The sequence below is a fragment of the Leptopilina heterotoma genome, unplaced genomic scaffold (genome assembly GCF_015476425.1).
Source record: "Leptopilina heterotoma isolate Lh14 unplaced genomic scaffold, ASM1547642v1 Lhet_142, whole genome shotgun sequence".
NCBI lineage: Eukaryota > Metazoa > Arthropoda > Insecta > Hymenoptera > Figitidae > Leptopilina > Leptopilina heterotoma.
This window is the reverse complement of record NW_025110861.1, coordinates 1,389,679-1,406,160: the sequence shown is the minus strand read 5'-3', so window position 1 is coordinate 1,406,160 and position 16,482 is coordinate 1,389,679. Positions and strand designations below refer to the sequence as shown.

General features: G+C 31.5%; 2 protein-coding genes across 6 annotated transcripts in view; both read right to left on the bottom strand.

Annotated features, from left to right (window-relative positions):
• The window catches only part of LOC122498078 (igLON family member 5-like), a 222,252-nt gene that overhangs the window by 4,485 nt on the left and 201,285 nt on the right, over nt 1-16,482 (bottom strand). For all 5 annotated transcript variants that reach the window (XM_043605627.1, XM_043605629.1, XM_043605628.1 and 2 more), the window contains one exon: nt 10,864-11,197. In XM_043605627.1, coding sequence (XP_043461562.1) covers nt 10,864-11,197 — 334 coding nt within the window. The remainder of the gene's footprint in view (nt 1-10,863; nt 11,198-16,482) is intronic.
• LOC122498077 lies at nt 658-8,188 on the bottom strand. The gene is made up of 2 exons (XM_043605625.1): nt 7,932-8,188; nt 658-2,808 (listed from the first exon to the last, which is right to left on the bottom strand). Exon 2 carries the CDS (start codon nt 2,799-2,801, stop codon nt 975-977), a length of 1,827 nt encoding a protein of 608 aa, XP_043461560.1. The 5' UTR covers nt 2,802-2,808; nt 7,932-8,188; the 3' UTR covers nt 658-974.

Below are 16,482 nucleotides of genomic sequence, written 5' to 3'. Positions count from 1 at the left end.
TTCTCCTTAAAAGAACTTTTGTAAGTAGGATCATAAATAGGCCCATAAATGTGACCGCAAAATATAATCTGAATGAGGGTAGTTTTTTGTAAACAGTATTTGAACCGTTCACTCGAAAAACAGATTAATTGTTCTTGGGTAATGTTGGGAAATTTAAAATTAAAATTCATTTATAAATTTTAATTTAAACGGTTTTGGTATTAATTTAAATGAAACGTTATACTTTAGATTTAATTTAAGTACACGGTGGTCACTCATGAAACTTGGATGTTAAATATTAACTTCAAAAATATGTATATAAAAAGAGATACAGTCATTTTATAATGAAAAAGGTTTTCTATTGAATAAAATTCTGCAAAACCAAAACGTTATACAAAAAGTTTTTTTCGGTCAACGAATACACATTGTTGTCAAAAATATTATTCTTTTTTTCTGTTTATATATTTCCATTCATATACAGATTTTAATGTCAACAATAAAATCTAAATTCCGAATTTTTGATATTATATTTATATTCTACGACCTTAAAAATCGCTGAATAGCAATAGTATCAAGCAACATTTATTTTTTAAAAAACTCGTCCACTATGATGGATCCACCATGATAAATTTTATAACTTTTTATTTATTTTTAAATTCATTTTTGTGACGGGAAAATAATAAATTAGTATTTTAATTTAATACTTTATTTTTTATTATAAAACAAACACTTGTTATTTTACACTTTTATTTTAAAGCGGAGAGAAAATGCGTCTCACACGTATGCCAGTCAACATCAATCTGCCCTTTTAGTCCTTTTTGGGAAAAGTCAGGATGGTTGTCTTTTGTATTGCGTAAGGAATGCAGTCTAGTCCGGTTTTCGGGGGAAATGCTTCCTGTCTATTGAAAAGTCGTCTTGTGCGATATCTGTCCTTGTACTTAAAAGAGAAATCGTAGGGCCTCGTCACACCTCCCGTCTTAGATTGAACTTAGTCTCTAAGTTCGCAACCTAACAGACTTTGAGACAATGACTGGATCATTTGTCATTACTTGCTCAGGGGCGGAAGCAACGGAAGCATAATGGACTACTGGCGTGGCATTTACGTTAGCATTTACACAGAACAATTTTATACACAAATTTTTAGGTATCAATTTGCTAAGTAATTCGCAAAATCCTATCTTATACATGGTAAACAAAAATACAATTAACAATGATGTATAACCTAAATAAGTTATAAAATCTGTTCCCTTTTCTATCCACGTTTTATTTCTGCGTCGATTTTTTATTTTTTGTAGTGAATTTTCCATTAAATCTAAGTTTTGTCGTAGAAATTTTAAGTTTTCGTGGTGAAGTGAGTCTTGTACAGTGGGTAATTGTGAAGTTAACAATTCAAAGTCTGACTGATCAATTGTGTACGATATGTTTTTCTTATATATAATATCAGTTCGTCGTTCCATGGATTGATGCATTTTTAATATAGATTTTGGAGTTTGTAGAATACAATCAGTTTTACTATAAACTAAAGAAGGTTCTGTTATTACAATTGTTTGAGATTGTGAATTACATAATGCGCTTAATTCTACTTCTTTTTGTGGAATGATAATGAATTGGTTAGGATCTTTCAATGGTATATATACTACTTCAATAATCTGAAAAGCAGAGAATTGACACATGTGGTCGTTGATAACTTTATTCTGATTTTTAAGAATATTAGTTTCGCAACTTTGTACTTCGCTGATTAAATAAGAAGGTTGAACGCGTTTACAAACTCTCAGATCGTTAGTTTCTTTACATTGTCGTAGCGCAAACATGTCGCTAGGGATGTAGAAGCTTTTTTCAGTGTTTACTAAAATAATTTCATGGGTAGGAATTGGAGCTATGAATCCATTTGCATGTTGGATGGGAATTGGGATTAAGTGAAGTGTTTGCAAATCTTCATATTCTAAGATTGGTATTCGTAACACATATACAAGCCTTTTGTTTGTAATGGCAATTGAGACCTCGGAGATGTCGATGATGTGTTGATAATTTTGCGTAATGAGACGAATGGGATATTTAGTATTGGAAGAATCTTCGAACTGTTTCAGTTCCCGTATGAGAATGGAAGGCGTCAATATTTGGGGGTGGACAATTCCATGTTTACCGTCGTTTATGGCATCGATAATAAGATTGAGTTCTTCACTCAATTCACTTATAGCCATACTGCACAAAGTAATAATATTGGAAATAAGGAGGTTTTGTTGATTAGCATTAGTAGCATTGAGAATATTATTTAATTCGCTGACAGAACTAATGGAGTGATCTTTCATTAGTTGTAAATCATGAGATGTTGAACTTAGCCAAGATTTTATCATCCTTGTTTGATTCCCGAGTGTGTCAGCAAGAATTTTGTTATCAGAATATATGGAATCAAATTCATGGTTTATCAAAGTTAAGTCGGTTTCGTCTAAAGTGCCAAAAAGAGTTTTAGACAGGGTACCAACGATGTTTAAGAATCCTCTCTTTCTACGTCCAACTCCAAGCATTTGGTTCAGAACCGATTTACTCTCTTCTAACCTAACAATCCTATTATTCAATGCTTTCAATGTTAGTTCTTCTGAGCAACGGTTACACATTTTGAGACTCCTTTCGTAGTTTTCTTGAATTTGTTGAAAATGGTCATTGATACCAGAGACGTCTATCCCTAATATAAGTCTCCAAGTCTGGTGATACATTTTTGTGACTCCAAGATTTTCGGCATAGATGGTGGTGCCTTTTAACGACCTGGTTACGACGTTTCCTTGAACCCCTTCAATTATTATAAATATCCAGATGAGAAACATGTTGTACCTGAAATTTAATAGTTGTATGTTTTCAACCTGTCAGCATGAATAGTGAATCGACTATTGTTAAATAATATTTCGTAATTATTTTTGGGGAGAGCTTTTATAACAACAGCAGGACCTTTCCAATCAGGGCTTAATTTGTTTTCTTTCGTGTTTTCTAGCATTACGAGATCACCTGTGTCAAATAAACGCTGGGGCAAAACAATTTTAGCGTCTTGAATTCGTTTATATTTTTCTTTTGCCCTCATTATTTGCTCTTGAGCTTTCCTAATATATCTTTCATGTCTTTCTTGCCATAATCGTACTAATTCCGGATATTTTAAACTAGGTGTTGTAGCTAATGCTGACGGAACATTCGCGTCTCTTCCGAATGTGAGCTTAAAAGGACTGAAACCGGTGCCTTCGTGAGTCATAGTATTATAGGCCATGCAGATAAATTTAAGTGTCGAGTCCCATTCAGTATGTAGATCTGCCATCGCTGTTCTTATCAAATCCTTAATGGTACCATGAGATCTTTCTAGAGCACCGTTACTTTGAGGGTGGAACGCAGTTGTTTTAACATGTTGAATTCTGAATAAGTTTTCAAAATTTTGCACCAGTTCTGATACTAGATTCTGCCCTTGATCTGTTAAAATGTGTTTTGGTGATCCGAATATATAAATAAAATGATCAAAAAGTTGCTCAATTATTGTCTCGGATTGGGTATTTTTTAAAGGAATGAGTACAAGGTATTTAGTTAACATGTCCTGAATAGATAATATATATTCGTAGCCTTGAGAAGTGATTGGCAGGGGACCGAATATATCCATTGCGATTTTGTCATTAGGTGTCGTTGGCGTGTCAGGGATAATAGCTTCAGAGCGTCGTTTAATACGGTTTAGCTTGTGGGTTTGGCAGGTGTGGCATTTTTTTATGAAATCTATAATATCGTCTTCCATGTTGGTCCATGTTCCTAATTCTCTGGCCCTCTGAATTGATTTGTTTTCTCCAAAATGTTGAGACATTATTGATCCATGACTTTCATTGATTATTTTTTCTCGTTCTTCTAAGGTAAGCTCTGTGGTAGAATTATAACAACTGAGAATTTTTAATTGTGGGTACTTAAAACTAATGAATGCTATCAACGTCTTAAGTTTTATGCGTTCTATGGAAGTGATAGTTGGATCGTCAAAATGTAAGCGGAGAATACTTAATTTTTTTGATACACACCATTCCGTGATTTCGATTAATTTTTTAAGCCAACTTTTGTCAGAGTATTGGGGTAATGTGATACAATTCAAATCGTTAGTTGGTCTCTTAGTAAATCTTTTCCATAATTTTCCATTGGCATTAGGTTTCTCTACTTCACGTGTGTCTGTCTTGTTTTCAGACCACCTGTAGTATTCTTGTAGTATTTCATTATTGACAGGTGTTGTTGGTGGTAAGTGGACAAGGTCTTCGTCATTGTCACCTGTATTATCTTCAGTAGGCAATTCTAATGGGATTTGCAACAACGCTCCTGGAATTGTTTCGTTATTTTGAGGTGAAGGTACGGGTGTATTTAAATCAGGCTCTTGAGGTGTTTCAATGGTTTCGATATCAGGTAATTCTGATTCCAAATCAAATTCAGCGTTTGTAGTGTCTGCGTCGTCGTTTAACTCGTGGATTGGTTGTACTCTAGATAATGCATCAGCAGCGGTATTCTCCGAACCTTTCTTGTACTCAACTTCATAGTCATATTCTTCCATTTTTAGTCTCCATCTCATTAATCTAGATGAAGGGTCTTTTACGTTAAATAGCCATTTCAGTGCTTGATGATCCGTGAGGATTTTAAATTTCCTGCCTAATAGGTATTGTCTGAGCCTTTTTGTTGCCCATACTATTGCAAGTAACTCTTTTTCAGTCGTGGTGTAATTCAGTTCAGGTGCATTGAGGGTACGAGATATGTAATAACAAGGATGCCCGTCCTGAGACAGGATGGCTCCTAACCCTACATTGGAGGCGTCAGTCGTAAGTACAAATTCCTTTTCGAAGTCGGGATATCTTAACACCGGCGCACTACAGAGAGCATCTTTCAATTTATCAAATGAATCTTGACAATTTTGAGTCCAAATAAATTCCTTAGTATTTTTCGTCAGTTCCGTAAGAGGTTTAGCGATTGTGGAATATCCTTTTATAAATTTGCGATAATACCCCGAAAGTCCCAAAAATGATTTAATGTTGGTAACGCTCTTGGGTTTTGGGAATTCCGTAACAGCCGTAATTTTTTTTGGATTCGGTTTAACGCCTTCAGCCGTAATGACGTGACCTAGATACTCTAATTCTGGTCGAAGATATTCACATTTATCGGGCTGAAGTTTCAGACCAGTTTGGCGTAATCTTTCGAACAGCGTAACTAAGTTTTTGTTATGTTCTTCTATGGTAGATCCAAAAACTACAATGTCATCTAGATATACGACGCAAATTTTGTTGATTAACCCGTTCAAAGCATTGTTAATCATCCTCTGGAAAGTAGCAGGTGCATTTTTTAATCCGAATGGCATGCGTTCGAATTCGAAATGACCTTCTGGAGTAGAGAAAGCTGTAAATTTTTTTGAACTTTCTTCCATGGGAATCTGATGGAATCCAGCACTAAGATCGAAGGCAGAGAAAAACTTTGCTTTACCAAGGGTATCAAGAATATCCTCAATAACCGGCAGTGGATATGAATCCTGATCGGTAATGTCATTAATCTTTCGGAAATCTATGACTACTCGCCATTTCTTTTGTCCTGATGCATCTGCTTTTTTAGGGACTATCCAAACTGGAGAATTATAAGGAGAATCTGAATGTCTTATTATAAATTGCTTTAAGAAATCCTCAACTTGATCTGTAAGTTCCACTTTATGACATTCTGGAGGTTTATATGACCGGTTATTAATAATTTTATCTTCTTTTAGAACTATTTTATGGCTTGCGAGTCGTGTTCCTGGTAAAGGGTCTCCAGGCAGTCTGAATATATCGTGATAAGTGTGTACAATTTTCTGAATTATGTCTTTAAAATCTGTTTCAATGTGATCTAATCGAGTATTTTCATTTAAAAGATTTAACCGTTTGGATAAGTCGCTGCATGATATAAGATGAATTTCTTCGTCAGGGATGGTTGATTTGATAGGTTGGTATTTAAATTCGTTGGAATTAATGTGTTTAAATTGCGAAGAGTTGTTACAAATGGGAACAGTGATCGTTCGATCTCTTATTGAATAGATAGAATCAGGAATGTGTGGATTATCAAAAATTACAACATCACCTTTTTTTTCAAATACAGGGATGTTGATCAATTTGATTTGATTTGGCGGGATAATATACCCGTCATCGATTAGTGGATGTTTCTGCTGATTTAACTTTAAGTTAACGTTTGATAAACTGTAATTGTAACTTTGCATAAATGGCAATCCCATTATACCATCTTCAGGAAGAGGGAAATCATCATTTACGATGTAAAACGTATGAGCTTCGTTTAGATAATTAATCTCGACTTTAAATTCGGAAAATTGTTTCCAATTCCCCATTTGGAATTCTTTTTTACAGGCTTCTTTTATAATTAATGGAGGAAGTAAAGAATTTTTTATCAAATTTATTGATGAACCGGAGTCCACAAGTAATCGCAAGGGTCGAGCAAATCCTGTTGGTCGTACTGACACTGATTGTAGTCGTCCGGAAATTCGTGTAATTCTATCGATGAATGTTCCGTCGTTTCCTGTGGTGTTTGTGTTTCTCCGATTTGTTCCTCCGCTGAGGATGTTTCGGTCGTGAAATGAACTCGATTTGGTGGTCGTTTTAATTGGGGGTTTGATTGAAAATTCTGTTGATTTCTTTTTTGATAACATTGGCTCTCTAAATGACCACTTTTTTTGCAAAAGTTGCATTGTGCCCCGATAGGCCGATGTGAACTTGATGGATTTCCACTATTAGAGAAAGGCCTTGGGTTTGTAGAATGATTGGATGTAGTATGGAGTTGTGTCGCACGCGGGACCAGTCTTGGCGCGGCGCCTGATCGTAGTCGAGCTTTTTCACGTAATCGGGTTTCTACTTCTAAAGCTTGTTGTTGAGCTTTACCAATACTATCCGGATTAAGTGTCCACATCAAAAAAGTAATATCATCCCGTAAGTTCATGATATATTTTTTTATGGCAGATGTCTCTTCTAATTGCAAAGCAATTCTACGGGCTGTAGCATTTGCGTGTTCGGCTTGTATTGCATAATTCAATTCATTTAATGCTTGCCGAAATCGCAAATTATATCCTTGGACGGTATCACTACCCTGTCGACAGTTGTCTAATTTCGCGCGACATAATTCTACGGATAATCCGAGATTCATATTTTGTTGTAAGGCAATATATAAATCATCAAAAGAATTGATCGGAACATAGCGAATTGCACGTTTAGCGTCATCGGTAATTTTTTCAGTCAATATAAAATCTAACAACAATTCGGGTTGACTGCATCTTTGTTTTGCTTTTTTAACGCGACGAATGAAATCTTGTACCCCTATATCGTCTTTACCATTGAGGGTTTCAACTGTACGGATAATATCTTTAGCAGGTAGCAAACTAACAGGGACAACGTTCGTTTGAAGTATTGGAGATACCCCGTTGCGATGTCTGTTCGACGAGTCTCTTCTATCGTCCGCGAAACTTTCTCTTTCTTGACTATTTTCCTTATTACTATTTTCATTCTCGGTGTCGTCATCTTCGGTTAGCAATGCGTTGTTTTGTCGTGCTAAAATTTTTATTTCCTCTGTGCGTTTTATATTTTCGTCGTTAAGAATCGCGAGGCTTGAATTTATTCTATGTTGATTTTCCTCGATTACTGTTACTTTAGAAACAATTTCTTTAAGACTATTAGCAATTGTCTCTAAATTAACTGTTGCCATTTTTGTGTTTGAAAGATTAAAGGGATTGGGATTAATTTGGGTTGGTTGTAAACACTGATTATTAGCGGATTCGTAACCGGATAAATGCCTAAGATAAGATTTAAAAGCCAGCGTAAAAAATTGTTTTAAATATAAAATTTCCCTAAATTTTGTTATTATATTTTTATTTTCGCAATATAGACTATTTACGGAGTTAATAGCAACATATACTTATAATGTAAATACTATCTTACTGGTTTGGTGAATTTTCCGTAGAGAGCTCACGTTGAAAAGTTGAACAGCTGGGCTGGAAAAGTGTCCTCGTAAGAATTTTTCTCCCTCGTTGCCAACTTGGTTGGGTGACGTCACACCCTTTCTAGGACTTACACCCACGGAATCACTGTCGAACTTACTTAATTCGGCCCGAGTTCGTGTTTTCCGGTGATTTCCAGTGAAAATTTCACCGTATAATCCGTCACAATTATTTTTTTTCACAAAAAAAATAATTTTTCACAATAATAATTTCTCACAAAATAATTATATATATATATGTATATATTTTTTCACAAAAATAATTTTCCACTTTCCACAATAATAATTTTTTTTTCACAAAACTTTCTCTTTTTTTCCACTGGTTCGCACTAAGATAGTCGATTTTGATCGTAATCGTGTCGAACTATCCTGGCAGGATCGCCAATTTTGTGACGGGAAAATAATAAATTAGTATTTTAATTTAATACTTTATTTTTTATTATAAAACAAACACTTGTTATTTTACACTTTTATTTTAAAGCGGAGAGAAAATGCGTCTCACACGTATGCCAGTCAACATCAATCTGCCCTTTTAGTCCTTTTTGGGAAAAGTCAGGATGGTTGTCTTTTGTATTGCGTAAGGAATGCAGTCTAGTCCGGTTTTCGGGGGAAATGCTTCCTGTCTATTGAAAAGTCGTCTTGTGCGATATCTGTCCTTGTACTTAAAAGAGAAATCGTAGGGCCTCGTCACATTTTCAAGGACTAAAAATAATCGAATAAAAACTTTTAAGTAATTATCAATCTTTTACGTCCGAGCAGTTATTTGTAAGGTAAATAAAAACGAATTCATTCGGACCAACTGTTATTTTATATATTTCTCCAACGTTTCGAAATCTCAATGATTTCCTCTTCAGGGAGTCTATCAAACAATAATATAAAAATTTAAAATGTGATAAACGAATTTACAAATTAATACAATATTAAGAATTATAATAAATACAAAATAATAAGAGTTTAACATTTCTTACCGAAATAAATCAGTGATATTGTTTACATCATCTTTTTCAAATCGTCATAAAAGTATAAAAATCGTCATAAAAAAAAATTGTTAATTTTTACGTAAAACCCAAAAACGTTGGAAAACAATGGGAATTGAAGTCAATAATAACTAAAATGAAAAAATAATAGAGTGAAAATCAAAATTAAAGTAAATAATAAATTGGAACTACTAATAACTTGAAATTAATATATAAAAGAAAATTTTAAATTCATTAAATTAATTAAATAATAAAATTACATAATACAAATTATAAAATAATAAAAAAATAAATAAAAGAAAAGAAAATTTCAAATTCATTAAATTAATTAAATAATAAAATTACATAATAAAAATTATAAAATAATAAAAAAATAATAAAAATTAAATAATAAAAAATTACGAACCAACAAAAAAGAAATAATCCATTCACAAAAATCACAAAAAATAAATTTCATGAATAGACAAAACATTATTATCACACAAGACATTAAAAAATAATAAATAAATAATAATATAAACACACAAGCAAATAAATTAAATTAAACGTGGACAAACGAGTAAAATTAAATAAAATTTAACTTGTGTCAGCTATCAAATTACAACATCAACTGAGCTCCAAATACTATTGCCCTCTTACAATAATACATACGTATATAAACAAAACAATACAAGAACAGAGAATAAGAGAAATGAGTATTTATTGCTTTGAAATAAAATCCAAAATTATTTTATACGATTTATCAAAATTATCCAAATCTGTCATCTTATTTAAACTTTTATCCTTTTTTATAAAAATCATTTCAGCAAATAAACGTTTACTGAGATTTGGTTCAGTGTGTAAAATTTTAAAATCATCCTATTGTATAAAATGAGGAACAGTGTCATTCTTGACACTGTTCAACATTTTAAATTTTTATATTATTGTTTGATAGACTGCCTGAAGAGGAAATGGTTGGTATTTCGAAACGTTGGAGAAATATATAAAATAACATTTGGTCCGAATGAATTCGTTTGTAGTAACATGTTTTTACCACAATAAATAATAATAATAATAATAATAATAATAATAATAATACCGACACGTTTTTATTTACCTTAGAAATAACTTTTAAGTAAATTTACCTTTAAAACAATTCTTTTAGTTATATTTAATTTAATTTATTCCGTTAGTCAACAAAATCAAAAAATAAAATTAAACAAGTTGTTCATTTCATGATTTCTCTTTCTCAATATAATAAAAAATTTCTTCTTAAAAAAGGCAACCTATTTTTTAAACTTTGATGAAATTAAAGCTTTATGGGTTGGCTTAATTTATATTATTGAATAATAATTTCAAAGTTTTAAGATAAAATTTTCAAAAATACAAAATTTGAATTTTTTGTTAAAAATGTAAATAACGATTAATTTTATAAATGCTGATAGAATGTATACTTTATGTAGATTAATCAATTCGTTTTCGTGCGAGAAATATAATTTTTGCAAGAATCAATTAAAATTTTAATAGGTAAAAAAGTTATTTCAAAAATATAAAAATCGATTATTTTTAAATTAGAAAAATGATGAAAAAAATGTGGGAGGAGGGGTCAGAGAAATCTTGTGTCAATTAATTAATTTTTTCCTCTTTTTAGTAAATTTTTCATGGTGCCCAAAACCGACCCAAAAATTATTTTGCGAAAGTTGAACACTTTATTGAATTTTTAATAAAATTATTTAAGTAGAGGGAATCAATTTAGGTTCTTAGTCGGTAGTTAGGTAAGGTTCCTAGCTGTAAATAAATATGCATATGTCCGCTTAATATCTACTTGGGCACAAATTATAAGTCAAAAACAAAAGGGTGTTAGTGCAACAACTAACTTTTTTAAGAAAATAATTTTTTATTAATTAATTATTTTTACCTTCAATTACGTGTACCATAACATACGCTGGTTTTGCGTTGCTTGGTGCACAAGTGTAATTCCCTCCGTGTGTTAATTTAGTATTGTGAACCAAGAGAACAGATCCACTCTTTGTAAGTTCCACTTGAACACCAGGCTCTGAATCGTAGTTAATCATTCGACCTTGACGATACCAAAACACATAAAGTGGTGCTTCTGTGGCTGACATGAGTTCGCATTCTAAACGAAGACTCGATCCTTGTTTAACATGAAGATCAGGAGCTCCTGGGATTTCCGAATATGCCTCTGTGATTCTCAATCGAGCAAAATTCTGTTGAACAGGATGGGTAGCTACCTGTATTTAAAAGAAAGAAATTATTTTTAACATTTAGTATTGCATATTATTAGAACATTTTTTTGAAACTATTATATTATTAACCAGAGTCTAACTTTTTCATTATATTCATCTTTTATTACCATTACAGAAGCTAAGCTGAAGTAATATTCAAGTTAGTTCACCGTAAGTTCTAGTACTGCTTAAATGGGCACTCAGGCGCGGATCCAGGGGGGGCACAGTGGCACAGTTTTGTTTTTCTCAATTCTACTAACTTAGACAATAAGAAAATGTCAATATTCATAATATTTATTATTATATTTTACTAAAAAAATAACATTTTATTTATGAAATGGTGGTGGGGACTGATTAGACCATGACGTTTTAGCACCTTAAAATAGATTTTTAAGTAAAATTATAAACTTTTAAATGAAAACGACTATAGACTTTTATTTGTTATCATGGAAATAAGTTATCCACGTTGAATTTATTAGAATATATGAAACTGATTTCTTAAAAAACATGAGGGACATTAAATTGTGCGCTACGCGGAGAATCACCCATATCTTTTGCTGAGATTGCATTTTTGCTAATTCATGGTGGAATTCTATGTACAGTAAGCAAACATTATTAAGAGTAATGTCCCAATATGATTTTCACGTCAAACCGTAATCACCGTATAAGGTACCATCCAATACAAAAAGGATGTGCTGAACACTTGGGATGAAACGCTTAGAGGAAGGGGGCATTTTACATGACTTTCCTGTTGCGCAAAACTGCAGGAGTTTTGAAGAAACACGAATTATTCCGAGTAAAAGTAAACAAGACGTGACCTTGAGATACTTATATCTTACTGGTAAAATTCAAATAGAGCCTTTACGTGGACGGAAATAAGTGAAAAAGTTCAAATTAGTCGACGATAAGTACCCAAGTTAATAATTAAAAATTTGCAAATAAAAAATGTATAAATAATGTGACGAGGTGGTTTCGTCATGATATGTTCATTATTTACTTTCTTTTTATTATTATAATTTCAATTAATAATTATTTGATTTTGGGTTTAGCGCGTTAGTCCTTTTGACTTTAAGGCGTAGGGAGAAATGTAAATTCCCCTTTATGACAAGTGTGTACCGGCGTTTCGCGAAAAATGTAGCAGACGACGAAAGCACATGGCGTATATAATATAATTTGTGATCTCGTAGAGTAGACTATAGCAGAAGGATAAATTGACAAGAAATAGTAAGTAAAATTATTGGTTAAAAGTCGTGTTTCAAAAAGGTTATACTTTCCCTTCTTAACTTTTCTCAGCGGAATCTCCTTTGAGATTATTTTGACTTATAGAGAATTGTTGTTTTACCTTTTTTTATTATTGAATTATTGTTTTTGTTAGTTTTTCAACAATTAAACTAACTGGCGTCTGACAGACATGTTTGGTGCGAATTTTGATTTTTGACGAATAAGGGAAAATGATTTATTGAATTTTACATAACTTTTAATTTATCATAAAAGAACCGTCATGATAATTAATGCATGTTATGATTTTGTAAGTTACAAAGGTAATTCAGTTTGATTGTTTTCAAAAGTTGTTGTTATTAATATCCGTGTGGGCACTGTTACATGGGATGATTTTAGAACATCCTTAGGACGTCAATGTCCGTTCGAAAGACATTCCAAAATACATTTTATGTCCTAAGGATGTCTCTAGGACATAAGATATCTTTAGAATGTCCTTTGAATGGACACAAACAACCTCAAGATATCCTAAATATATCACAAGGAATATTTAAATAAAAGTGTGTTTATTAAAAAACAAAAAATATTAGGGAATAAAATTAGAATATAATTACAAGTCTTTTGATAAATTATATTAATTGTTTACTTTTCCTTTAAGCATTATTCCACTAAGAAGAGCAAGTTTCAAAAACAGTTTCTCACAATTAAAATAATGTAATAATGAAACTCAGGAAAAAAAATATTTATGAGAAACATTTTTCTAATAAAGATTATGCCAATCATTAAAAAATGAACTCTAATTTTAATGATGTTCCGCATCCACTTCAAAATATTGTAGTCAGTGCACAGAAGACTTCAATTGTAGATCAACATTTTGCCAGTATTGATTTTTACAGTGAGCTTCATGATTCTATTAAGATTTCAGATTCCTGTCAAGGTATAAAGTTAATTAGTCTTAAGTTTTTAATGATAATGAATAAAAAAGGAGCTTTCACACTGTAATAAACGAATTAAATATTAACAATAATTTAACCGTTACAATGAAAGAATTTAAAGGAATGTTACACGGATAAAAATCTGAAACCCTTAAACCCGTTTGGTAACGGATCCCCCTCATAACAGACTATTAATTTAGCCTGCGGGGTGAGAATCCCTATTTCTAAGGCGGAGTGTCAATTTAGGAAATAAAGGTTTGTTAAATAACTAAAACAAAAGTTATGCTAATGAACAAAATATATAATTGTATTAATTCAAACTTTCATGTGCATAAAAGGAGGCGTCTCCCAAATTTTACTTTACTCTTTATTTAAACAATAACAAACTTTATTTTGAGTCAATTCTGACGCAATTTTATTATCTTACAATAATTATGTGTATAGTGTAGTGTGTTATAGTCTTATATGACATAAAATACAATTCGACTTACTTTGGTTGCTCTTCAATTTAATCTTTAATATTTTCTTATGGTATACACTTATATTTTTTTCTCCGTTTAGAATATTACACTCCGGTTTTAACTTCCGGAATTTTCCGTAATTGCCTTGACTTTACATATATTTTTATCTACTTTGACTTAACTTTAACTTTAATTTCCACTTTACTACTTATAAGGAATCTCTTTTCTATCAAACAAACAACCTATTTATTTCAGGTTTCCAACTGAATAACCTTTCTGACGACCTTCCCTAAAGGAAATCTAAAACCAACTCCTCGATTTCCACAGTTCGATTAATTTCGTGCACCGAAGATCGGGTGTGGAAATCGTTATTTTCTTACTAACACGCGGTCATCGACCGGTGCATTTTGCATTGTTTGCATTTTGACAGTGGTGTGATCCTGGTTCATTAAACTTGGACATACCACTCTAGATTTGCTCATAAGTATTGTAGAATATAAATGCTAAAGAATTCATTGACTTTAATCATGCAAAGCTAAATCAATTGAAAAATATATCAAATTCTCTGTCTTTTTATCCCGTTTCTTTTTATCCTACAATTTCTGGGCAACCAATATTTGTTTAAATTGTCTTTTATGTGTTGTTGTGTAAGTATTTATGGTGTTATTGTTTATTTATCCCATAGGGATAAATTGTGACGAAGTCAGTTCGTCACACACACAATTATTATAGTGCAAGTTTAATTTGAAAATATTAATTCAAAATTTGTACGAGATAATTTATAAATTTCAAAATTTTAAATAGATATATTATGACTCTTGTTAGAAAAAAGACAAGAGTTAGAATCTTGAATTAAAGAAAGTTAAATATTTAAAGTGGGAATCCAGCTTAGGGCTTAAAGAATGTCGCAAATTAAAATAAAAAAAGACAATCCGTATATACAACATACACTGATAATGTAAGGGTAATCTTCACCTCTAAAAACTTTATGGAAATTCTTAAACAAAGTTCAAATTTAATATTTTTATGTTCATTGCAGAAGAAGACTATTTTGTATAAGATAGGCGGATGGCACTTTAGCAGATTTACTTGTAAGTCGCTATCGCTTTTTTTAAGCAAGGGTTTTCGAATGATGCCTCAGCTCTAGATGTTGCTTTGCTCTTTTTATAATCGAATTTATAATCATAATCTCTAGGTCTTAACCGACATCGTAAATGTCTTGCTTCTGGGTTTATTATAGATAACATCCAAAGCACAGGTTTAAAATCACATTGTAAAGTAAATTCTCGTCCATATAGATAAGCTCGGAAATTTTCAACAGCATACAGCATTCTCTTTCTGCTTCATCATATAGTTGTTCACATTCACTTAGAACTTTAGAGTAGTAGGCCACAGGGAGGTCTACATCATCCTTTTCTTGTGTTAATATAGCTCCTATTAAGAACGAAGAAGCATCTGCAGTTAACTGAATGGCTTAAGTGAAGTCAAAAGTGTTCAGAAAAAAAATGAAAAATTTGAGATAAAGATTAATGTAATAGTTACTTATCTGAATTTAAAATATTTAAAACTTTAATACCGAAAAAATTTTGTTATTGACTTACACACTTAAATATTAGAAAATGTATTGTAAAAACATCAGTTTGGAAAATGTCCTTCCTTTCAGTTGTTTCTTAGAAAAAATTATAAAAATAAAAATTTAATTAATCACTAAATGAATAATTTTTAAATATTGAGAAGTTACAAATATATATGTTTAAAAATCGTGTTAGTCTTTAAAATAATAATACAGTTTTGATCTAGGCTTTAAAATACTATTTTTTCAAAAATTTAAATAAAAAACCGATTATTTTTCTGAATATTGAATGTTAGAAAATGACTTTAAAAATTGACTGTCTGTAGCCGCACGGATGCACGCCCAACAATAAATCATAGTTCGATTTTTAAATTCAAGGATGTTCATACACTATTTTAGACGTCGAAGGCCCACCGGAAAAAAAGTTTTAACAATTAATTCAACATTATTATTTAACAAAAAATTTAATTCTTAAAATAAAAATTATTATTTATAAAGAATTATAATATGATCGTTGTATTATTTACTGCAAAAACAATAATAACAAATATTAAAAAAAACTGCAATTAAGTTCAAATATTTAAAAACTTTTAATAGATTAACAAAATTTAGGAAAATCTATCAAAACGAAAATGAATGGTTTCACGAAGTTTAAAAGTAGTGACACATCTGTCAAAATGTTTTCAGTTTATGACGTATGAGTAAACGTCACGAACTAATATAATTTTGATAGATGTGTCACGACTTTTGAAAACGTCGTCAAACCGAAAAGACAGCATCCATGCATTTTAGAGTACTTGTAAAAGTAAAACACTTAAGAGGTTGACAAAATATTATTGAAAAACTACAATTTTTTTTATTGAGGTTAAAATTTTATATAGTTTAACTCCCTGTGGGGAGATATACCCACACCAAGCATGGTAATAAGTATATTTTTTAATTTTTTTGAACCCTGACATTTCAAGAATGTCTGGTAACAATTTAAAGTTAATATCTTAATAAATGACGAAGTTACAGCCGGAAGAGTAAACCTCCGACTAAAACACGCCATACCGCGCGCGCCTGCTGTGTTTTAGGCTATTGTAAGTTACGTGATAGTTAGGC